Source organism: Pimephales promelas, chromosome 3, assembly GCF_988280905.1.
Source record: "Pimephales promelas chromosome 3, fPimPro1.hap1.1, whole genome shotgun sequence".
NCBI lineage: Eukaryota > Metazoa > Chordata > Actinopteri > Cypriniformes > Leuciscidae > Pimephales > Pimephales promelas.
Window position 1 is genome coordinate 8,460,231 of NC_142771.1, and position 25,902 is coordinate 8,486,132.

The 25,902-nt window shown below is 35.2% G+C and overlaps 2 protein-coding genes across 2 annotated transcripts; both read left to right on the forward strand.

The window, feature by feature from the left end:
* Positions 1 to 403: 403 nt before the first annotated feature.
* Positions 404 to 13,868, forward strand: jpt1b (Jupiter microtubule associated homolog 1b). The gene is made up of 5 exons (XM_039675200.2): positions 404 to 582; positions 3,089 to 3,228; positions 8,509 to 8,609; positions 10,293 to 10,323; positions 13,392 to 13,868. The coding sequence occupies exons 1-5, from the start codon at positions 527 to 529 to the stop codon at positions 13,508 to 13,510; spliced, it is 447 nt and encodes a 148-aa protein (XP_039531134.2). The 5' UTR covers positions 404 to 526; the 3' UTR covers positions 13,511 to 13,868.
* Positions 13,869 to 20,396: 6,528 nt separating this feature from the next.
* LOC120481493 (ly6/PLAUR domain-containing protein 3-like) lies at positions 20,397 to 25,902 on the forward strand. Its single transcript, XM_039675180.2, has 5 exons — positions 20,397 to 20,445; positions 20,529 to 20,642; positions 23,250 to 23,393; positions 25,264 to 25,371; positions 25,541 to 25,902. Exons 1-5 carry the CDS (start codon positions 20,397 to 20,399, stop codon positions 25,723 to 25,725), a joined length of 600 nt encoding a protein of 199 aa, XP_039531114.2. The 3' UTR covers positions 25,726 to 25,902.

Genomic DNA, 25,902 nt, shown 5'->3' on the forward strand with positions numbered 1-25,902 from the left:
ACTTATTTCATTTTAGAAATTATTTAAAATGACGTTTAAATGACTTATTAACATAATTAGATACAATTTCACACAATTACAAGGCATTGTAAGTCGAAGAATTTAAGTTACGATTCATAATTATATTCAAATAAAAAAACGGCGTTTTTTTAGTTTATCCTAAGGTTTAACTTTACATTTTTAATGTAATTTATACATTTTATAATGTAAATATGTAAATATCACGTTTATAAGTAAATAGCCTATGGGTGATTCTGCAGTAAACCACATTACATGAACCCAGGAAGGCTATCGTCTGATTGACGGCCGCTCCTCCAATCGAACGCCAGGGACCGCTGAGTTCTGTCCAATCAGACCGCGCGTCGCCCCTGTGGGCGGGGTTTCGTGGGCTGGTCTATAGGGCCGCTCCGTTGCACTCGGATTTCAGCTGGTCCGGGCGGAGTCCATGCGGGATAAACGACTTACACGAATTCAGTCCAGCTGAAGGGTTTCTACCGCGGTTTAGCGAGCACAATACCCGCTCAACATGACTACGACGACCACTTTCACAGGCATGGAGCCCGGTGCCAAAAACAGCTCCAGGTAAATGGATTTAAACAGGTTTGTTGCGTTCGCTAGGCAGACAAAAGAAGAGCTGGAGGTGATGATGATGATGATGATGGTGGACTGATGGATGGATTCCTCCTCCAATACGCGATTGCAAATGAAGCTAATCAACCTTAATATGTGGATTTTAATGGATTTAGCTTGATTCACGTTTCCATTTGATCTGAGTTCCCCCAGACTGTCTGCCACCACCATCATCATCCTCTTCCTCCTGCCAATGAAGACCCGTATCCACCCATATTCTAATCCAGCCACATTTGACGTGTATTTGATCTGATGTCTGGTGTTTTGCTGCCCAAACTTCACCCATTACAAAGGCATTGTGTTGGCAGGCATCTCAAACTGGGAGATTTGCTTTAAAGTTTTGTTGGCATTGTGCTTGGCTTTATGATTTCATGAATAGTTGTGTTCTCTCCTGCTTTTTTCTCTCTCTATCTGTTTAATCTCAGTCATCTGACTATTGAGTGTATCCTCGAGCCCTGGCCCAAAAATACACGCTCCATTGTCCTTAAAAGGTTTCTGATACTGGGCTTGGAGCAGATGCATTGAATGTCTTCCAACAAAACCAACCAGTGGAAGATTTGCAGGACGGTGTGGTCCAAACTAACTAATTTTTATTCTTTTCTAGGTGTGTTTGTGTGTGCAGAAATGATATCTCTGTAACTTTGGAGCGGGCGAGGGAGGGATGGAGATGCATTCTGGCATTTGCATGTCAAAAAATGTTGCAGTGGCTTTTGTTGGACTGAACTGAGGTTGCTTTTAAAGGAGGATTCGGGCATTGTCTAGTGTCTATGCATCCTTGGTGCAACATGTTGCCACCCTGACTCATTCCCCCTGTAAAATCCAAGTGATTTTCTCCATTTTTTCTCTCCAAATCCCGTGTGTCTGGGGTTTCCCTCAGCAGGACGGCCAGAAATGTAGGTCAAGCCGAGAGCAGGCGTGTTTATTGGTCACTCTGTCTGATTCGGTGATGTTTTGAGGATTCATCTTGGGCTTGAGGAAGGATTTTTAATGGCTTGTGTTGTGTGTGTTGGGTGGGGTCTCGAGCGACGCGGCCTTCTCCTTCCCCTGATCTGATCCCAAAGCTTTAGTCTGGTTAAGGCATTAGCTGTTTAGCAGACGGCACTGGATGGTTTTCTAATCTCCGCACCGTCGATTCCTTTGACAAAGGGAGCAGAAAGTTGCGTGTGGACGCGGCGAGAGCCTGACAGCTGCCGTCGGGTGTCAGCTGGGCTCCAGGAGGAGGTTTGATTCGCAGGCATTGATTAGGGCTTCCCTCAGAAACATCAATCTCAGGGCCACTGCTTTTCATCCGGGCTTCGCTGACACCCGCCCTCATGTCTTTTTAATGATTCGACATATGTGCTGAATGAGAACCATCCAACGATGGAATCTGCACTTGTGTTAGCAGATGAGCTGGACTAGTCAGCTGTGTGTGTGTGTGTGGGCAGTTGCTTTATCAGTGTAGCCAGTTTACATCACAAAATATTAATTTATGCTCCCTAAGTGGTGCATATTTTTAATAACCATCTTGTGTGGCTCGAACCGCAAGGTCATGCGTTCAATCATCAGGAAACGCATGTACATCTTCTATAAAAAGCATCTGCCAAATGCATATGTGCAAATATATTTTGCATAATCCAATTAACTGTGATTTTTGTAAGACTTAATTGACTATGAAGCATTTTTTATTGAACTGTCCTGCTTTAAATTATATTAAGCAACAGTTTTGTATGTTAAAAAGACAAGTTACGGTCTTTTTAAAGATGTCTGGCAAGATTTTAGATTTGGTAATAAATTAAAACGCTTATAATTGCTATGTATTTAAGGTTGAGAAAATGATTGTGAATTAATTTTTGGAACGTAATCGAGTATTGAAGTTTTATTGTTATGGATATTTTAATTTTCTACACTGTAAAAAAAATATTTTCTTGATTTGTAATCGCAACATTTTTTCTTTTGTCAAATCAACTTATGTAGTTCAGATAACAAAATATTTTGAGTTTCTGATGATTAAATCAATCTCCTTCATTGTATTAACTCAATTTTTCAATTTCTATGAAAAAATAAGTAACCTGGTTGCCTAAAAATTTTAAGTTAAACCAACAATATTTTTTTTTACAGTGTAGGCTATTCGTTCATTCAATGTAAATGTGATGATAAACTAATGAAAATGAAAACTACTTATGTTTCTATTGGAAAAAAACAAACAGCAAGTTGCGTTATTGCTTGTCAAACATACTGACTGACCCGCCCTGCTTTGAGTTTTCGCTCGTTTCTTCATTGTTCTCGCATGTAAACAACAAAAAGTGGTCAATTCTACTGCTATCATGCTATTCAGATCTCTACTGGTGGCGTATTTTGACTGTAAATCATAATGTCCAGTCAGTGCTGCTTCTAGTGTTTCCTTCATGCTCTATTGAGTGTCATTAGGCCGAGTGTGTGTGTGACACTGATTTGTTGTTCTGACGATGTGTCGTAGGGTGTTGCGTCCCCCTGGCGGAGCCTCTAATATCTCCTTCGGCACCGATGAAGAGAAGCCGGTGCGCAAAAACAAGATGGCCTCAAGTATCTTTGCTGAACCCGACGACCCTCACGCCCACCGAAGGAACAACCCACCAGGTACAACACACACGCACACACATCTGGTTCAGATTCTGCTCCTGGTCAGATCTGGGCTTGGTTAGATTTTAATGCTTGGGTTATTTGAAACCAGCATGGCATTAATGCCGGCCGTATGTTTTTAATTGGTGTCTGTATGTTTGAGCTCGTCTATATGAACGTCTAAAACGACCATTCAGAAGTGTAGGTCTGTAAACTTCTGTACGGTTTTAGAAACCTTCTCTCTTGCTCACCAAGACCGCATTTATTTGGGCAAAAATACTGTAGAAACTGTAATATTGTGAAATATTACAATTCAAAAGGTTTTCTATTGTAATATGTTTTAAAATGTTATTTATTCCTGTGACCAAAAGGACTTTTTTTTGTTGATTTTGCAGTTTGTGTGTTAATGTGGATTAGCCTGTTTGTATAAATGTGTCCCTGTTTTATTTGTAGGTCAGTTGAGTTTGCCTCACACACATTCAGTTATTTGAGTCTAGTTTTGCTCCGTTGACCTCTTTTACAGGCCAAAACATTTGATTTGATTATTTGGACTTGTTTTCTGTTTGAATAATATTTTTTTTGTTTTGTATATGATTTTTAATTCATTTTATATATATATATATATATATATATATATATATATATATATATATACACACATTTATTTTGTTTAATTATATATATATATTTTTTTTTGTTTAATTTATATATATATATATATGAAAATATAAATTTATATATATATATATATATATATATATATATATATATGAAGAGTTCAGATGCAAAAGCCTCTAAATGCCATTTGAAATTTTCTTCTTTGATGATTTTTATCAAACTTGTATATTTAAGTTCAGTAATTTCACTTAAATAACAATTAATAGGTAATTATCATTGCCATTTAAGTGAAATTACTGAACTTAAATATACAAGTTTGATAAAAATCATCATTAAAGAAGAAAATTTCAAATGGCATTTAGAGGCTTTTGCATCTGAACGCAAAAGAAGCGTGTATTTGCATGCAGGAGTGTTTTGAATGCGGTCTGCAGTCATGCGATTAGCCCTGCACAAGCTCATACGGATAAACACTCGTATCGGGATAATCTGAGCTTTTGATTCAGCGCTAATGCACGAGTCGGGCAGGTGCCGTTCCTGGATCTGTTTAGTCTCGTTGTTGGCCCTCTTCTGGGGTTTTGAATCCCTCTGCAGCGTTTGCTGCGTCTGGTTATTTTACAGGGATCAAAACTGACATTCTGTAGCAAGCAATATTCATAAGCTGATCTTGGTGGTCTACAAAACTCTCTGAACGGCTTTTAAAGACTTGATATGATGTGAACTTCATGTCTTAAAGGGCTAGATCACCCAAAAATGTGAATCTGGTCTAAACCCATTGTTCATCCTTGAAACAAATTAAGACATTTTAATGAAATTTAAGAGATTCAGTCTTTCCACTGAAAGTCTATTAAGCCAACACTCTGAACATTCATAAATATTTGCTAAGAAACATATGAAGAGTTCAGATGCAAAAGCCTCTAAGTGCCATTTGAAATTTTCTTCTAGAATAATCATTTGTATCAAGCCTGTATATTAAAGTAAAGTAATTTCACTTAACCTTCAAATGGTCTTCGTTTCCTGTTTACACTTCTATACGACCCCAACAATTGATTGAGTAATTGTACAAAAAATATGCATTTTTAATCATACAAATAATATATCTTTTTCTTTGTTTACTTCTCATCTATTCATCAATGCTGTGTTTTTGGAGATATAAAGTACTTTTGTATCCATATACCACACAATTCCTCAACTACACCATTAGCTTTAGCATTAGCATATGAAATATTATTTTTTTATGACGCATTGCATTTATGCTCTAGTACTAGGCCTTCTTTTCTGTGTAAAATTTTCAGTTTAATGCCGTTTGTTTGGTTTTTTTTACACATGAAGAAAAAATATATTTAGTTTTTTTCACATTTCCAATTCATTTCAATGCGGGGTCATATTGACCCCGAAGACTAGAAGTGTAACTTTTTTTTACATATCTTCAGAACAACCGAATCAAGCCCAGTTTTTGTGTGTGTATAGGTAGATAATGTATGAAAAGTCACAAAATCTTATTCCACTGAGATGAAGGGAACCTTTTTTTTATTAAGTATAAGTCAATTGGGGTCGTATAGACCCCATGACCCGATTGAGGGTTAAATGGCAATGAAGACTACCTATTAATTGTCATTTAAGTGAAATTACTGAACCTAAATATACAAGCTTGATAAAAATGATTATTTTAGAAGAAAATTTCAAATGGCACTTAGAGGCTTTTGCATCTGAACTCTTAATATTTCACTAGAATATCCTTTTTCAAACGATATTACACAATGTTTTTCATTCAGAAAGTGAATTAATAGACCTATTTAAAAGGGTTCCTCCTGAAATATTTTTAGAAATTCTATCATTTTACTCAATTTAAAGATTCTATGGTATATATTTAGTATGTTTTTGTGTATAGACTTAGGTCAAAATTGTTAAATTATTGTGTTATTGTAATCAGAGTTATTTGTTCAAATTGAAATGCTGTTGATTGCCTTGAATATAGCCATTGTTTCTGATATGGCATTAAATCATAAAAAATAAAGTTTAATTCAAGTTTTCAGAAGAGACAGAATGGCTGTTTATAATGAACAGATAGATTTAATGAATGCTTTTATTCTGAATAGTCATTGAACAAATGGAGTAGTCAAATAATATGTTAGAAGCTCAAACATGCTTGACTTTAACTGTATCGTTGTTTGTTTTTTGAAGACGAAAGTCTTGTGTTTTGGATCATGAGTGCAAGTAATGAATTTCTGAATGTCCATTTTTGGGTGAACAAACCCTTTATGGTCTTGAAACTTGACTTGTTTCTTGGTCGAACTTCTGCATACTTATTTTAGTTGTGTAAAGCTGGTCAGATAATTTTTTGGGGGAAACTCTTAGCATTTTTATGTGCATCCGTGTCGGATGTGTGGATTTTCTCTCATAGTCTTGCTCTGATTGAATGAGCCTGAGCGGAAGTGTGTTGTGTTGACCAGAGGTGCCTGACAGGATGTCGTTGTGATTGTCCATTGTTTTTTGTAAAGGGTTTCGATTTTTATTTGTTTTATTGTTTGAGCTAATGGATTATAGCAGTCGGTTCCAGAAGTAAAAGTCACATTCTTGTCCATTAAGGCAAGACATTACAGGACAGGGGACTAGGGTTCAAATGTAACTAATAGATATCATCATAGTACCTTCCCAGCTGATTAATCACAGTACATGAAGACATTTATTTTGTATTTACAAGATTTCTGATATGTGATGTTTAAATATGCGCTCATTTTCCTATTTGATTCCAGAAGATTTATCCGAATGCTAGATGAAGCCAGATTCAAAGTTCTTGTTTGATTTTGTTGACATATTATAGTTAAAGGTTTTTACAGAAGGGATTTCTGATATCTCTTTTTATCACTTCATAAATTGGAAAATACTGCCAGAAAAACACATTTTCAGCATGTTTTTAGGAATAAAATGTTATATAAATCAGTATGAATGATATATGAACAAACCCTTCAGTAAAAACCTTCAGAATATAGACTGGAATAAAACTGTAAAGTTTGGTGTGTGTAAGTGATACTGAGGTGGAGAACAAAACTTTAAAGATGTGTATTGTAATTGAAATCTACAGACGCAAATAGATAAAGTTCAATACAATAAACGCTTAAATGTGTTATGAATATTTTCTGTTCTCTAGTCTGAAAGTAGCGGTTATGAAGTGAAAATGTACTCAATCTCAAAACCGAACAATGGTTTTGCCTAAAGTGTGTTGAGCAGAGTTATTATATAATATCTCTAAAATTAGATAGAGAAATAAAAAAATTTTTTGATAAATGTTATTTTTTTTTATACATTTTTTATTTTATTTTTTTATAAAAAAAATTATCGAAAATATTTCCTAATTTTCGATAAGGAAACCATCCTTATCTCATGTTTAATGGCTAACATGTTGAAGATTAGGAGACGGTCTACTCTGTAGATTGATTAACTAAGCAGTTTTTCCAATGTCCATTGACATCCATTCAAAAATGGCCTCGCCTCCTCGCCAGCGCTGTGTGTAGCACTGTTCTTTTGTCTTTTTGTCTGCCAACCTTGAAGGCTCTGTTAGTAGTTCTCCCGTTGAAAACTTCACTTCCCATAATCCTACAGAATGGCTGTTACCATGGAAACTGGAATCACTGCAAAATGGCTCGGCAGTGACCGGACACTCCCATGAAGCACTGACTGATGTCATCGAGTCCGTTTCCCTACAGCCTCAAACTACTTCTGTAGAAATACATTTTGTGAATATTTTGAATAACGTTAGATATATTTTTATGCTATTTTGTACTGATGTTTATTTGGTTACATTATTCACAGTGCTTCATGGGTTGAATAGTTGGCTGACAAAGTTTTCTTACAGATTTCTTCTTTTAATTTATCTGAATTCATCAAAATGTGTTATGTGATTTTATTTCAGAGCTCGTTTGTTTGCTATCTTAGAAACTCTGCTTTCTCCATAGACAGAAACACTTCCAGAGCACTGTGTGTGTGTCACTGTTGAGCTCGTTTAAAGTTCATAATCACTCCATTGACACACAATAGGATGCTGCAGTTGTTAGACACTAATGGACAGTCTAACACAAAGCTCTTTGTCTGCATTTCAACACATAAGAAGCAAACTGTGATTCTCCTAGATGTGTTTAGGACTTTGACCTCAGGGTCACATTGCACTCGAAATCACTCATGAAAGCCTAGGTGGATAAATTGTTTTATTTATTTTTTCTACTGCAGTTTTTGTTCATTTTAAATGTTTTGTAATTTATTCATTTTTGGGGGTTTATTTTAAATGTAAATTTAGGTTAAGGTCAGTTTTTAGTCAAACATGTCTCTTGTTTATCTTAGCAGATGATTCAAGAAAACATGGCATCATGTTATTGTCATGCTAAGGTTTGTTTTATGACCCTGATGCAACTATCAACATCAAGTCGTGACCTAATAGGGCCAATACCCTACCAGAATTGTCTAAATCAAGTTTCTGATCATTTACTATGAACTGCATTGGACAAGTGATGTGGAAAATGTTTAATCTGAGATGAGAATAGGAAGATTGACACTGACAGTGAAGAAATGCTGCACCTGATATTGTTGTACAGTAGAGTTTGTTTGGATGCACAGCCAAAGGTCCTATGTTATTGATGATCCGATTTATTTATGATCTGATACCTGACTCTGTGTGTGTGTTCACAGGTGGAGAAGCGACGGGCGTCCTGTGCGGTGAACCCTCGGCTCCTCTGAGACGGTGCCAGCCCGCCATCGTTTATGATAACGGCACTCCCGCCAACAGTCTGGTGAGTTCACGCGCTAGATTTATGAGTGTGATCTGGATGTAGGTCACCAGAACCTGTTTGAGGTGTGTTTATTTAATCATTAAGCAGGTCTAAACACTCTACAGCACGGGAATGAAAGAGTTCATGTTGACTAATGAGCTCCACTTTCCTTTCTTCATGTGTTTTCCTGCTCTTACTGTGAACAATTCAACATTTTATTCTCAAGGGAAAAATTCACGATGCAACAAAAAAGTCATAATAATTCAAATTAATAATTTATTTTGAATTTATTTATTTAAATTATTAGTTTAGATTTTTCTTTTAAATAAGTGTGCAATGATTAATCATCTACTACGGTAAGGTCAGACATGTTCATGACGCATAAATATTCTGCAAACCTTTATCTAAATAAATAAATCTTTACTGTAAATGTATTTATTTTGAAGATGGATTTTCTGAAATTTTTCATCCGAGAAAAAAACTTAATAATTGTATTATACATTCTGCAACCCTTTATCTAAATAAGTTTAATGAAAATGAACACATTTAAAAAAAAATAATCTCTAATGAATTTATACTTTTTTTTTTTCAACATTTCATCAAAAAAAAAAAGCAATCAAGTACTATAACGCCAGAGACATTTATGGCAGATGGAAAATACATAAACTTTATTATAAATTATTTGCTTATCAATTTCATTAAAATGAATGAATAAATGAAAAATGAATATGAATAAAAAAATAAAAAATGAATAAAAAAATAAAGTATGCAATGATTAATCAAGTGCTATAAGGCCAGAGACGATCAAGACAAACAAAAAAATACATGTTTATAATAAATATTTATTTGTATTTAATTTGATAATTTCAGTGTTTTCTCCCAATCATTTTCCTTTGGTATAAAAATAATATATATTTTTTTAGATCGTTAAGACTTAAGACAAGCAGAAAATTCAGTCGTTCAGTCATTTAAAATGATTATTTTATTCTCCTTTTTTTGTATCAAATGACCATTTGTATTTCTGTTCAGTCAACTGTGACTTAGTTGAAATTATGATCATAACTGTATTTGGTATCACAGTAGTGCTGTAAACTGACTGTATGTGTGTCAAAAATAACACTGTTAGCTGGGTGGGGTACAAACTAACAGCCGCAGGGTCCACACACACACACACACACACACTCTCGGCTGGACTCCACAGCTGTTTTCTGGGTCAGTAAAACCGCAGCTCTTTATGTGGATGCACTTCATTCATTTGTCCTTCACATGGGGAATGTCTTACTCATTTCATCCTGTGGTGTGTGTGTGTGTGTGTGTGTTTTTTTGTTTTTTTTATATCAAACTTGTTTCTATTTTCTGTCTTGAGTGTCTCTGCTATTATAGTACGTAATTAATTATTGCACACTTTTATTAACATGATCTTTCATCAACTCACTGTAACTCTGAAATGTTTTTCTGTTGATTTCATAAATGCAGACTGCAAATAATAGATGAATACTTCCTGATCTATAAAATCAAGTCTTGCCCTTTATTTCCCTACTGAATAGCCAGTGTCACTCAGATTAATATCTTTATAAATTGCTCTTCGCGTTGTCAGGACATCTGAACTGAAGGAGAGACTGTATTTAATACTGAAGCTTGACAAATACTGTCCCGGTTTGTTTTATAAAGGCGTCTGATCTGAAATCTGCTCTTGTTTTTCAGGATCAGAATGAATACGAGCAAGACAACAACGGTGAGAATCATTTGTAAATCTCTCTCTCCGGTGAAGCGTGACTCACATTTGTTGAGGAATGCTGCTAATAAACGGTTGCTGAGGTTCTGCATTAGTTCTGGAATGTTCCTCTCCTCCGTTAAACACACACACACACACACGTACACACACACACGTTCCATGACTCCATGTCTGCGGGCCGGCGCTTCAGTCTGGGCTTCTCATTAAGGACAGCTGGAGTAACACTGATTGTGGATCTCAGATGACGGTCGCTCTCGCGGGACAGAACGAGGGAATTACAGTAGAAACCCAAAACGTCTGGAGTTCAGGACAGAATCGCGCGTTCAATGTCACAGGATCATTTCACATTTCTTGTGTAGGCATTTTTATTATTTTTTTTGTTTGTTTTTTTATTTTAAGTTATTTTTAAGCAAATGGTCAGTGAAGAGAAGTGCTTAACCTTCTGAAAATGTTGAACTACAAACCTAGGCGGACATACTAAATATGAGCTTTTTATTTTACATTCATTTAGAGGACATCTAAATAAATAAAGCTCAACTCATTTTTTTTGTTTGTTCTCTTTTAAATATTCTACAAATAGATTTTTTTTATTTAATTTTATTAAATGTATTAACTTTTTTATATTTATTATATTTTTAGTTTATAATTTTTATTTTATTTGAAATATTTTTATATTGCATTTTTAGTACTACTAATAATGACGAAAAAAATAAGAATAATAATTTGTAAATGTAAAGTAAAAGATTAAAGCGATTTATTAAAATATTAAATTCAAAAATTGAATGCATTTTAATAATTTTTAGTTGTAAAAATGTAAAATAAAAATAAATTGATTAAATAAAATGTTAATAAACGAAACAAATATATTAGTAAATGCATTTAATAAATAACATTTTGAATATTAAATAATTATCTAATATAAATTACTACTACAAAGGTTTTTAAAGCTAGGAAATTGATGATAAAAAAGGTCACAGATTTTATATAAATGAAATTACACTGTAGTGAAACTATAAAATGTTGGTTTATAGTTTACAAATTAATACAAATTTGCTATTGTTTGTATTGTAAAGATTTTTAAATTTGTATTAATTTTATTAAATGTATTAACTTTTTTAAATGCAATATATTTTTTAAATATTTATTTTGTATTTTTAAAATGAAAATAATTATAATAATAGTAATAATAATTGGTAAATGTAACATAAAAGATTAAAACAATTTAATAAAATATTAAATTCAAAAAGTGAATGCATTTAATAATTTTTAGTAGTAAAAATGTAAAATAAGAATAAATTGATGATTAAATAAAATATTAATAAACTAAACAAATATATTATTAAATTCAAAGTAAATGCATTTAATGAATAACATTTTGAATATTTAATAATTATCTAATATAAATTACTACTACAAAAGTTTTTAAAACTAGGAAATTGATGATAAAAAAGGTCACAGATTTTATATAAATGAAATGACACTGTAGTGAAAGTGAAACTATAAAATGTTGGTTTATAGTTTACAAATGAATACAAATTTGCTGTTTGCTTTTTTTAATGGGCAAAATCATTCTTTTTTTTTTTCTATGACTACAATAAATATTAATATAAATTCAGTATATATTTCATGTGTCTAAAACTCGCATGTTTTCACTCGGGGGTTAATGGCCAAACACTAGCTGTCGCTTTGTGCCTAAGTGTGTGTGTGTGTGTCCTGTGATTGTAAGGGAATCAGTATTCATGGCGTGTCAGTGGTGGATCTGGATTCGTATAACGAGTGTTTGTTTACCAGTCCTCCTCTAGTCTTCATGTCCAGCCATTAGTCAATGCTGATGGTGTAAATATTATCCTGTTCTGGGGTCGTCACGTCTGCTGGGTTTGGCTTTTGCCCAGTTAACACGTTTGCATGATATCGGACTTCCTCTAACTAATGTTTGGATTCTGATAAAACGTTTGCTCAGAGCCATTTTCATAAGATAAAGCTGTATAAAAACCAAACTTTACCTGCTCAGCAAGATTCTCTTCTGTCAGCTTTCTGTCAAGTCAGTTTAGGCAAATGTCCACCTATATATTGCACTTTATACTTGTTGCATTATGAATTGGGCTGACACATTTCTGGACACTATATATTGATTTATAAATGCATTTGCAGTCATCTAGTGTAGTAAAGTATATTTCAGGCCTTACCGGTGGATGCTTTCCCCCTCATGGTATGAATCATTCTGTGAGTCACACTTTACTGAACACTTCGATAATCTTCCTGGAAATGTTCGATCTGTCTGAATGACGAGCCGTTACGTTTCCATCACCAAAAAATGCAAATATACTGACCTTTAACACTTTAGGCGCCATAGTTTTTTTCCTAAAACGTTTCATTTTGACATCTTAAAATCAAAAGGCTATTTCTTAAAAGTGATCAAAGATAGAGACTTTCTGTAAATTAGAGAAATATTAAAGAGATACTCCACTTTTTTTGGGAAATAAGCTCATTTTACCACTCCCTCAGGGTTAAACATTTGAGTTTTACCGTTTTTAAATCCATTCAGCCGTTTTTCTGATATTTAGAAGAATATCAGTAACCAGACAGTTTCTGGTCTCATTGACTTCCATAGTAGGAAAAAAAATATACAATGGAAGTCAATGAGACCAGAATCTGTCTGGTTATTGATATTCTTCTAAATATCAGAAAATCGGCTGGATGGATTCGAAAACGGTGAAACCCAACTGTTTTAACTCTGGAGGAGTATTTCCAAAAAAAGTGGAGTATCCCTTTAAGGATGACCCAAAGTTTATGTAGGGGTAACATTTTCCCATCTAATTTTCATATTATGACGTTATAATTTATAATAATTCATAAACCATGTTTCCCATAACTTGCATTTCATGTCATTTGCATCATTTGTGTAGTCATATTAAAGAGGGATGAGACCTGTTCGTGTTGCATCTTTATAATTGACCATGTGACATAATGCAGATCTGTGGTGAGTTGTAAACCCCTGTCACAAACAGCAGAGGGAGTAGTAGAGCCACACGAGTGCTAACCGTTGTCCATCTGTGTGTGTTCTCCAGAGGAGGTGCCGGAGCAGAAAGAGAAAGAGGAGTGCAGCCAGCCTTCTGCCCCGTCTGCTGCCAACCCGTCCGGCCGGAGGAACCCCCCCGGGGGCAAATCCAGCCTGATCCTGGGCTGAACCGGCCTCAAACTGAACTATCGTCGCTCTTTCTGTCTTTTCTTTAAAAAAAAAAAAAAAAGGAGTTCCCCTTCCTCTTCACTCTACTCGTGAGCCATGGAATTTTTTTGTCCTCCACCGTCTTTTCATTTTTTCTATTGCAAAAACAACAAAAAAAGAAATGGATCGTTGACAGAAGCACTTTATGTAAGAGGTCCGTTTCAGCCGCTCCTGCAGGAATAATGGCATGAGAGATTCAGATCGACTTTTAATCTGCCCTGGTGTAAATCATTTAAGGAAAAAGGACAACAAAAACACACAAAAAAAAGATTTGTTGCGCAAAATTTCTAAGTACAAATAAAGATTGATATGAATTTCACTGTGTTTGTGTTTGCTTGGAGTGTTTTTGTCGAAACAAAATGGTATTTAACACTCAAATGACATTAAAAAACCTGCCACAATCAATGGAAGAACAGATTTCAGTTTCTCTGTGCACACTTTTCTCTTAGTACATGGTGCAATAGGTTTGTGTAATCCGTTATCTCTTTCACAGTTGTAGTATTAATATTTAAAATGGACAAAAGGCAGGAGAAGAGCAGTAAGCACAAGTGACTTTAAATAAAATCGTCATGTATTTCTCCATTCTCAGTTTGACTTCCTCTAAATTTTGAATACTGAAACAAATGGAATATTTACTGCTACCCATCCTTTGGTGTTAAAAAACCTTGAAATGGAGAATTCTCCCTTGTTTCTAACTGAAGACATAACATAAGAACCATACAGAAATAATACAAAAGTGTATATACTGTATATGCAAATGCAATCAAAATTATTCAACCCCCATTGCAAATCAGATTTAATGAACAAATCAAACAAAAGTAATTGAAGTGACTTAAATGCTTGAAAGTGGTTTCCCCTAATTCAATTGACAATGCAACAGCACAAATTTGCAAAACAGGTGTTGTCTCAAGCACACCTGATGCAACTATCAAGGGCTTCATTAGTTGCACCAGGTGTGCTCGAGCTAGAACACCGGACATGTGAACTGTCACGTTGGGCTGCATGTTAAAAAATGGCAAAAGAAGGGTCCTAACTGTTAATAGAAGATATAATTGCCCTTCACAAACAGGGAAAAGGATAGGCAGAAAAAGGAAGCTATCAACGGCTATAAGCAGAAGGCTGGTTCAGCAAAACACTTGTACTGCACAAGACATGCAGCAAGACTTTGTGGCAACAGGCGCTGAGGTTTGGGCTTGCACTATAAGGCTATGTTTACACGGAAACGATTCTGAAGAGAAAACGCAAAAGTGGTGTTGCGTTATCACTTTTTATTCTGCGTTTAGACGAGCGTTTTGGGTGTGAAATCCGCGTGCATATGGTGACTCAAAAGTGTGTGAAATTCAATGTAGTATGCCCTTCAGGCCAACTGCAGACCCGCAGCACACCAGTTTCAGAACCCCAACGCCAGAATCCCAGCGCCAGAACCGGAAGTAAGGGGCGGAGTTACGTTCTAACCAACACCAGCGCCAGGAACGTAGGTGAGGGGCGGAGCTTAGGTTTGAAACCTAATAACGCCACCTAACGTAATTTGGAGGGTATTTTACAAATGAAACGGCTTTTATTGAACAAGAAACGTCCTACTACTTATGTATGTTATTATACTACCTTACAGTACAATATATAAGCATTTTAAAACATTGATTTTGTGTAATATAATTGTATATAGTTTCAGTTATTGGGTTGCGGAGAGTTCGGGTTACGGAGAGTTTGTGAGTTATAACGGAAATTATTATGAACATCAGCTATGCTAATTATTTCCCATCTGCCTTTCTGCTGTTATCTCGGGACACTTGTCCCGAGAAAAATGGCGTCCGTCAGGTCCAGTTTTGTGTCCAGCCTCTCACGGGGATTTCGGATGCCCCAACGCCTGTGATGAGACGACTCAACGCCTGTGATGAGACGACTCAACGCCTGCGATATGTTATGGCGCCGTTTGATTCATAAACAATATTTATATTTAATATTTATATTTAAACAATATGAATGTAAGCCAGAGGAGAACTGGCCCCCGACTGAGCCTGGGTTCTCCCAAGGTTTTTTCTCCATCCAATCTGATGGAGTTTGGTTCCTTGCCACTGTCGCCTTGCTTTTGGCTTGCTTTGAGCTTGCTCAGTTGGGGTTATTTATTTAGTGTTTAGCAATGTTGTTGATCTGTGTTGTGCTACTTACATGTTATCACTGTGAAGCTGCTTTGATACAATCTGTATTGTGAAAAGCGCTATATAAATAAATGTGACTTGACTTGACTTGACTTGACTTATTCGTTTCATTGTAGTATGAGTTACTTCCTGATCATGATGGTGAAAAAATAATACTTGAAACTTATGGGCATTTTAATGTATAACAGTTTAATAATTTTAGCTAAGCAGTTACATAGGCCTACGTGTAGATTTAGGAAGGTAAGACCTTTGTTTGTTTTGTTTTTTTTTGTTTGTTTTTTATGAAGGAGTTAACTTTGTATAACAATTAAAGCTTTGAAAGATATAAAACAAGACAAGCATTGGAGGTTTTCAAAATTATACAGAATTCGATAACTCATTAGACCTCTGTGATATTTTATGTTCTATTTATTTATTTATTTATTTATTTATTTATTTATTTATTTATTGTGTTTACAAAAATCTTAAATTGATTTGATATTGAATATATGTATTTGTAAGATGATTTTGATTGTTTAATAAAAAACGCTTGGGTATTTTTATAAAATATGCTTTATTTCACAAGAACATGTGCAGCATGCATTTTTCGTGTAAAATAATAATGTCAACATCTAAAAAAGAGAGAAAATTCGGCGTTGTTTTGTTAAAAAAATCTATACAAAATGACCAATTCAACCCAAGCTAGGCCTGTTTTATCACAACAATACATAAATTTAATTGTATAAATTTAACTTACAATGTATCAAATTAGGAACTCACTCTCAGGCCCGTTTTGTCCTTACATTCTCGCTAAAATAATTATAATGCAATAATAATAATTTCGCCCTTCCCTCACTTCCGGTTCTGAAACTGGGGTCTGAAACTGGTGGTGCTGCGGGTCTGCAGCCTTCAGGCGGCTAGGAGTGCATACTACAACAACACCAAGTCCGCGCGCCTGCGTACAACCTTCACTGTCAAGCAGACTTTTGCGTTTTTACCGTTTCCACGGGAACGCGGCTGTGGAGCGTTTTTAAGATTTCCACTCTGGAGGGTGGTTTCACTTTTTTGCGTTTTTAAGCCCCAAAAATGCCGTCGCCGTGTAAAGGAAAGGCACATCCGACAAAATATTTTTACGTTTTCACCCGCGAGCGTTCTCGTGCAAACATGGCCTTAGCAACGTACAAAATGCATGCGGTTTCCATGCCATCTCTCCAAGACTTACACCACTACTGACCCAAAAGTACAAGAAAACGAAAAGTCTGCTCCAATTAATGTAGTGCAGATGATGCAGTGGTGTGTCTCCTACATTTTCTACTTCAACACCTGGACATCTCTGGGAATTATTGCAGACTTCTCTTTATTGACTATAGTTCCACTTTAACCTCAATTCAGAGTCGTCTGGTGATAAAGAAACTGCAGAGAATGCAAGTCCCATCATCTCTAATATATTGGATCCATCACTTTCTTTCTAATAGACCCCAAGTGGTTAAAGTGGACAGGACATTATCACCAACCATTGTCCTTAATACTGGTGCCCCTCAGGGGTCTGTACTTGGCCCATTCATTTTTATTCTCTACACAAATGAATGTCAAAGTCCATTTACAACTGCTCCTTACTTTAAATATGCAGATGATATGCGTCGTGGAAATCTCTTGAACTCTCGTCTCAGGCCTACAAGGAAGAAAAGGAATAGTCGAATAAAGTCGTTATTTTTGTTTGTTTTTTCACACAAAAAGTATTCTCGTCGCTTGATAAACTTATAGTTGAGCCACTGTTGTCACATGGAATATTTAAACATTTTCTTCATTGACTTTCTGGGCCATCTAGTTTCAATCCCTTAGGTAGCCAATGGAGGAGTGATCCAGCTCTCACATTTAATCATTTGTGTTCCGAAGATGAACGAAGGTCTTACGGGGTTGGTACAGCATGGGGGTGAGTAATTAATGACTTAATTTTCATTTTTGGGTGAACTAACCCTTTAATGAGGACAATGACTCTTTTTTGGAATATCAACGTTCTACAGCACATTTTAGTACGTGATGTGAGTTAACGTGAGTTAATTTAAGGGTCAAGAAGAGCCCAACTAAACCAAACACTGATCACATATAACGGTGACTTAAAATTCCGGTTTTCTCCTTCAGTGATTCTGCTTGTTATCATCAGGTGTCTTCAATAATGCTCAATCATCACTCAATTATTCACTCAATTATCTCATTAACTTTAACACTGCTTCATTGTTACTTTAACACTGTTTCAGTGTTTATATGAGTCCACACTCAGAGTGTTAATTTAACATTGCGGGGTTTGCTGTCTATAATATAAAATTATTCCAAGAAAGAAAAGAAAATGAACTATACATGTCCAGAGCCTTAAGTCGACATTACCGCTTTCTATATTCTTTGAAATGCAGACATTTACAAGAAACATCATGTGTATTTCCTGTACTGTTACCCACATAACCACACACACACATTTGGCAGCTTACACTGCAGGCCATCATACTGCAATTTTAATGGGTTTCTATGAATTCTATTCTATTCTATTCTATTCTATTCTATTCTATTCTATTCTATTCTATTCTATTCTATTGTTAGAGTGAATTTCCAGGGCACCGCCACCTAAAAGTAATCCCGGGCTTGTCTGTGACCTGATCCCACATGGCAAAGAAAAAACCTTAGCTTTGAATTTCTAGTCTGGTTCAAGCTGGTGTATGCCAGATATTATTGGTCAGCCAGTATGACTAAATTAAAAAAAGAACATTTTGACACACCTTTAAAATATATATTTTTTATTTAATTTAAGTATTTTTAAAAATACTTAAATTAAAATTAAAACATAATGATAATTTATATATATATATAAATTATATATATATATATATATATATATATATATATATATTGCTTGTTTAAAAAGAAATATATTTATATATATATATATATATATATATATATATATATATCTTTTTAAAGAATTACAGACACTCACAAGAAACATCATGTATATTTCCTTTAGTCAGTGTTGTTATACCACACAACCACACACACACGTACAGACTTTGTTTGACTATCTTAGTGAGGACATTGCATAGACTTTCATTGATTTAATATCAGGTTAAAGATATTTTTATGGCCTAACCCAACTCCTGCCCCTTAACTTACCCATCACAGAAACCTGTGCGAAACACTATTCAAATAAAAACATGTTTTGTCTGAATTGTAATCCTTTTTAAATTAGTGTGGAGCAGTAAAATGTCGAATGTCATTGGTTGTCATAATATTTCACTATAAGTGAGGACATCTGGTCAAAGTATAACCAAAAGGTTTTTATTTTGTTTTTTTTTCCAGTCATAGTGATGACTTTCCATTTACAACTATTGGTAGATAGTCTAACAAAGACATTTGCAAACTATTTTTGAGGTTGTGACCCATTTGTGGGTTGCAGTGTGTGAAAGATGGGTTCCACAGTCACTTCACGGGAATTTTGTGGTTTAGATCTTGAGAGATCTGTGTTTAATGTTCTGTTGAGATAAAACGTATTTCTGTTGTCTGAGTGTTGTTGGTCGTGAAGAGTACAAGCAGAATCACTGAAGGAAAAAGAAATACAAGAACTATAACTTACTTCAATCTGAGCCTTATATCAATCTTTAGATACAAAGACATTAAATCTGTGAAGATCTCAGCAGAAGAGGTTTAAACAATTAACCAGACTGACTTTATTTTTGCCATTTATCTTTAGAAGCTCTTAATGAAAAATAACTGAGGTATAGTTAATGTTTTATTGAAATTGTTTGGTCACCATTATGGTGGTCAGTGTTTCTTTTAGTTGGCCAGTTTGACTTGGCTTTCTAAAGGACAAGGTCAGTATTGTACAATTAAAGACCTTTAAAGCAGTTCATCACTTACTTCTCTCATTAACTTTAACACTCTTGAGTGTGGACTCATATACACTCCCAGGAGATCTTGTTAACTGCCCTGTTGGTTCAGTTCTCGATTTCTCGCAAGACCGTTTCTCTGCTAGATTACTTTGAAACAATATGTATTGTGAAAAGCGCTAAATAAATTTTAATTGAATTGAATAACTTCTGCAGTTCACTCTGGCATGATGGATATTATCTTCAGGGTAAATCCTGACATCTATTCTTGTTTTATTAGTGCTCAAGTTGAACACAATTTGTGTGCATTTGCTCATCCACTCACCTTTTGAGGATTGAAGGTTTGTTTTAGGATTACACTTCTTTTGATGTATGCGCTTTTTCTGAACTGCACTAATTTTTATGTAATTTTATGTAAAATTATTCTTCTCCCTTGAACACTTCCTCGTGAGTATCATAACCGTGATTATGGCTCAGGCACATTAGTCCAAGTCATGAGAGACTGAACTGTATCATTAAGAATTTAAATCTAGTTGTTTACAGTTATCATCTTATCATATAATGTAGTCACTTTGACTTAATAATGCTTTTATGGGGCTTTTTTTTTTTTAACTTTTCTAAACCGTAGATCTCGTGGATTCAGTCAGAGTGTGTGAAAGTGATTTTGTTGCTCATTGTGACTTTACCACAAACTCAGTGCAGAAGTGAGTATAAACTGATGGTTGAGGAGGTGAGTAAAGAGGAGGAGGAGCATTACTGACACTGACAGTCCAAACTGTGACAGAAAATATTTTTTCAGCAAGATTGAACTCTTCATTTGTTTTCCATCACAAGATGCATCTGCACGTGTTTATTGCTCTTCTCTTCATTCTTCTCACTGGAGGTACAGAAAACATTTACAGTTTATTGAATTGATATTTGAGATGTAAATAGATCATTGAATGTTTAATTTCATTGTCATTTCAGGATTCGCTCTGAAATGTTATCAATGTTATGATAAACTAAAATATCCATGTTTGAACACAAGCTGTCACAATGAAGAGAGCAGGTGTGGGAGTACAAGAAGAGTACAATATATGGGTAAGTCAGGAGTGCGCATTTACTTTTGTTGACCTTGAAAATACTTCTAAAATGATTTTGACATTATATTTAAATATAGCATGTCATTTCAAACAACGGTTTGACAAAATTAGTGACCAATTTTAGCGGTATAGTGATAAAAAAAATGAAGTCAAAAAATATCTTGTATATTTTTGTAAAAAAAATTATCTTGTATAATATCTTGTATATAATAATTTCAGATCACCTTTTCTAAATGTTCATCTGGCTGTTATATCTCACGTACAGCAGGCGAACAAAATCTAAAGCTAATACAATGTTAAATCATAAATTGGATGTAGCCGTACACCTATGTACAATAACATATCGATGCCCAGCAATCGATTTAATCCTAAAACCGTATTCTGGACAAATGGGCAAAATAGTTTTGATTTATTTTTAAAAAATACTTCCCTTGCCTCCTGAAGACACACAATTTTTTTGACTCAATTCTACAATGTAAAGTGGGTGAAAAAAAAAACTCCTTAATCTTGTATTTGGGTCAAAAATGGCCACCCATAGAAATGAATGGGAAAAACAGTAATTTAGAGCATTGTAAAATACAGGCATGTGATTGGCTAAGGACAAAAAAGCAGGAAAATATACCGAGCCCCCCCCCCCCCCCCCCCCCCCCCATCGATATATATCCCAATATCTTTTTCGCAAAGTGAGAGCAAATGTTCAATCAAAGTCAAATATAGTCTTCACTGTATAAATGATACATTGATTCTTATTAAATCTACTATTAAAGTTCTCAGTCAAGAGCAGTGAGTAATTTCCTATGTTTTGTTGTTTAATTTACATTAATAGTTTTCCAAAAAATTGTAATTGTCATCATTTACACTCAAGTTGTTTTAAACCTGAATAAGTTTCTTTCTTCTGTTTAAGTTATTTGGAAGAATGTGGGTAACAAAACAGTTTTCCATACTAAATTTTTCCCTATGGAAGTCAATGGGGACCAGCAACTGTCTGGTTACCCACATTCTTCAAAATATCTTCTTTTTGTTCAGCGCAAGAAATAAATTAATACAGGTTTGGAACAACATTACAGTGAATAAATAATGACAGAATTTTTATTTTGGGGTCAACTATCCCTTTAAGAACAAGCGGCTGCATTTTTATTATTAGGGCTACTGTCACTTTAAGACCTGTACGCGACACGTCTAATATACACGGAGCATTTGACAAACAGATTTCTCTCAATTTTCTCGGTTTGCTTTGAGTTTAGACATAACCAAATGTAAACCTTGTGTGTATTTGAGAGTATTAGCGAAATAATACTCGAAAGATAACTTAGTCCAGCAACCAGGCGCTGTTAGACAAGCTTTTAGTGCATGTGCACGTCGGGTGTTCGCGCTCAGAACAGCGCATTAGCAGTGAATGACATCTTTAACCGGCAAGGCTTTAAAGCACATGCAAATTAACTTTTGTGAACTCGCTGAACTGATGTAGCCGTTCCTCTGCGTTAATATTGCGAGTATTTGTCGCGTTGTACACTAATGCTGTTGAGACGGAGGTGTCAGGACTGCAACTGACAGAATGCACGATATAGCTGCTACATATTTCTACAAAAGCAGTCAGCAGCTTGCTTGGAGCAATGGATCATAGCGCAAATTTGAAATATATCGATATATCGCCCAGCCCTGGTGACCTAACTGTGATGTTCTGGTCAACTGACAACGATACGATACCAGCGCGAGAGCGACTGAGATACATTTTCAGGTCGGAAAGTCCAGAATTCCGGATTAATCCGGAAAAATCACATCCCTGAAAATAAGACACCAGGTGACAGCAAAGTCACTTCATTTTTAGGTTTAAGCTCTAAGAATTTATTGGAATGATATTTTAATGTAGTTAAAAAAAAATAAAACATAAAAATAAGCATAATTTACATAGAAAATATGGTACTTAAAAAAAAAAAAAAAACAGAATAAAAAACCACCATAAATGGATAGACAAAACTTTATCGAAGACAGTGACATAACATTTATAATAAATAAAATTTAGGATCACACCTGAGTCCTCTGTGCCCACATTTGTCCACAATTACAGGATTAAGGGCTAAGGTTTGAGGGCTAGCATACATTGTGTTTAATTTGTCATTTGATGAGATCTAATATATGTGTTGGTGGCGAGAATTTTCACATGAAGAAATACATGGATCTGACAATTACACACATGCACTTTTAGTCCAGAGGCATAACTTTTTCCAAGCGTGTCACTGCTAGAGGTTCTGGGCTCTAATCCGCACTACCATATGTTTTTTTTTTTTCTCATTAAAACCAATTATGTTTATCAGTGGTTGTATATCAAGAGACACCTTTGTGTTCATTTTAATTTGTGATTTCACTGGAACAAATAGAGAGAGAGTAAACAAACGAATTAAATGAATGCTCTGCTAGTTAACTAGAGATATTTTATTATTTGTATTATTTACATCCGTGTCCCGAGTTGTTTCAAAAGTGGTGGGGACAATATCGACCCTGCACAAAGTGGTGGGGACACGTCCCACCCGTTAATTACGCTCATGCCTCTATGTATTTCTGTACAAACCCAAGCTGTTACTTCCTTCTGTTTCCTGTTTTGTAGGTGGTCTAAAGCAAGAACATATGGAAGCAGCTTGTGTTGGAGCAAGTGAATGTAAAAGCTGGTCTTTTACTGCAACACCCTACAGAATTGAAAATTCTGTGCAGTGCTGCGACACCAACATGTGCAATGCCAGACCTGCCCCAGGTATGCTTCTTTATTACATCATGAACTAATGCCCATTTAGCAGAATATATACAGCTAATTCTGATTGTGGATCTCGAATCTGATTGGTTGAGTGGATTGAGTACCCTTTCAAGCCAACAGATATTCCACTCCTCATACATGAACCCGCTTGTATCTCTCCATGTAGGCTATCTACACACAGCAAAAGCCCCAGTGTTAAATTAACACTGCTCTGTGTTTATATGAGTCCACATAGGGCTTTTACACTTAGCTCGCATTTTTCCTGGCACCCCCGCAGCGTTGGTCTGGTTTCACACAACTTGACTCTATCAAACCCTGGTGTGTTTGCGTGCATATTACGTCATAACAAATAGTGATGGCAAAATGAGGCTTCCTGAGACCTCGCCATACTAGACCTCACCTTGGGGCTCTAAGCATGCGTCAAAACCGCCGCCATCTTGGAACAGGGGTCTTGTCATAGGAAGTAGCTAGGTAAGGCTGCTATCTCTGCCTTTACTTCGAATTCATTGATGGTCGCGGACTTTTGTGCAGCATATGATGTTCACGGATGAAATCTGAACTAGGAAGAATGTTTTAAAAAAAAAAATCTTTCTGGAATCAATGAAAAATACATGTTGAAACAAACCAAAAAAACAAGAAAAATCGCATTCATGATGATTTATGGTGATTATATTTCCATTAGACCTGTGTCTACTACATTGACGCTAATGCATTAAAGTAGAGGGCTCCCCTATTTCAAGATGGCGGCTCTATTGACGCATTCGTTCCAATGAACTGCCGTAGCCAAGGTGAGGTCTAGTGTATATGTCTATGAGACCTCGCAGCCTGTTGCTTCACCCAAAAGTTAATTACTCAAAGCTTCATTCAGCATTTATCAATAGTGACACCTAGCTTCTTTACAAAGAAGTAACACACAAATTAATTAATTCTGAACCAATGAGATATATATAATATATATACGGTATATATATATAATAAAATGACACAACTCTGTCTCTTTTTGTTAAATGTCAGTATCTAGCCTGAAAGGTATCAGTTACAATGAGGAATAATGCAAACAATTCAAACATAAGCTCTCTAATAGGCTACAAAGATAAAATTAAATAGACTATATGAAGAGTTCAGATGCAAAAGCCTCTAAATGCCATTTGAAATTTTCTTCTAAAATGATCATTTTTATCAAGCTTGTATATTTAAGTTCAGTAATTTCACTTAAATGACAATTAATAGGTAATCTTCATTGCCATTTAAGTGAAATTACTGAACTTAAATATATAAGCTTGATAAAAATGATCATTTTAGAAGAAAATTTCAAATGGCACTTAGAGGCTTTTGCATCTGAACTCTTCATATAAAGTTATGAAACTTCACTTTGCCCTCAGCCAAAATTATTATTTTTTTTTGTCATGGAGCAAAATGAGACCAAAGACAGACTTATACACAAGGCGAATTATACGTCAAGTTTATCCACAAGACTAGAGACATCAGAGCCAGCGGCAAACGTCAGAAGCATTAGCCGAGGATAAGCTGTTCCAGTCGGGGTTGATGAGCGCTGAGTGCCCCGTGAGCGCTTGGATGTCACAACGAAAAATTCAGATGCTTTTTTTCAAATAGGCACTATCTTTATAAATAAACCACAGATTTGAGATTTAAGCAACCACATTCTCGCCTGAAACACTCTTAAAATTAAATTTTACGACACAATAGCGGTACTTTGATATTACGCGGGTTGCTTGCTGGTTGGTGCGAGATGCATTCTGGGATATGCTACCTTATTTTCTAGTCTAATGCTCATTTATGATCCACAGCTGAGGAATTGTTTAATTCCAGTGTCACAGACATGAAAAAAGTTATTTTGTTTCTTTCACAGCCTTGAACTCTCAACCCAATGGGAAGAAATGTTACTCTTGTAACTGGGAAGGTTGCTCACAGACAGTGGATTGTATTGGGAATGAGAATTACTGCTTTACTGCAAACGGTAAGAATTTAGTGATGAGTTAAGAAAATTTAATAGCTTTTTTATTCCGTATTATGTGAATACTTTACAATAATTCCAGACATTAAGGCCAGATTAACTGTGTTGCAACACATTGTGTTGTCTTTTGTTTATGATTCAACTTCTTGTTTTTTATATATATTTTTAACAGAGCCTTTTTCACACCATATGATGAAAGGATGTGCATCTGAATTTTTATGCGGGTCGTCAGGGATGTTAGGACCTCATGCTAATGTCACATGTTGTGAGGGGAATCTGTGTAACGCTGTAGAGAGAGTCTCTCAGAGCTTATTGTTTCTCTGCTGTTCTCTGATATTTTTCTTCCTCCTGAACTGATGTCAGATTCGACAGAAGGAGGGGGGAATCAGAACAAAAAAAATAAGAAACTTTTGACACACCAGATTGCTGAAAATACTCAAATTCAACCTTTCTTTTCTAATAAATGTTGCACTTAATTTGTTACACTGATCTGAAAATAAAATGTAAAGAAAATAAAGTATTTTCAAATGAAAA

Excerpts from the sequence above, each read along its gene's own strand:
- LOC120481493 (XM_039675180.2), top strand. The coding sequence starts at position 20,397 with ATGCATCTGCACGTGTTTATTGCTCTTCTCTTCATTCTTCTCACTGGA. Across the intron at positions 20,446-20,528 it reads CTTCATTCTTCTCACTGGAG|GATTCGCTCTGAAATGTTAT; the intron begins GTACAGAAAACA and ends TTGTCATTTCAG. Across the intron at positions 20,643-23,249 it reads AAGAAGAGTACAATATATGG|GTGGTCTAAAGCAAGAACAT; the intron begins GTAAGTCAGGAG and ends CCTGTTTTGTAG.
- jpt1b (XM_039675200.2), top strand. The coding sequence starts at position 527 with ATGACTACGACGACCACTTTCACAGGCATGGAGCCCGGTGCCAAAAAC. Across the intron at positions 583-3,088 it reads GGTGCCAAAAACAGCTCCAG|GGTGTTGCGTCCCCCTGGCG; the intron begins GTAAATGGATTT and ends GATGTGTCGTAG. Across the intron at positions 10,324-13,391 it reads ATACGAGCAAGACAACAACG|AGGAGGTGCCGGAGCAGAAA; the intron begins GTGAGAATCATT and ends TGTGTTCTCCAG.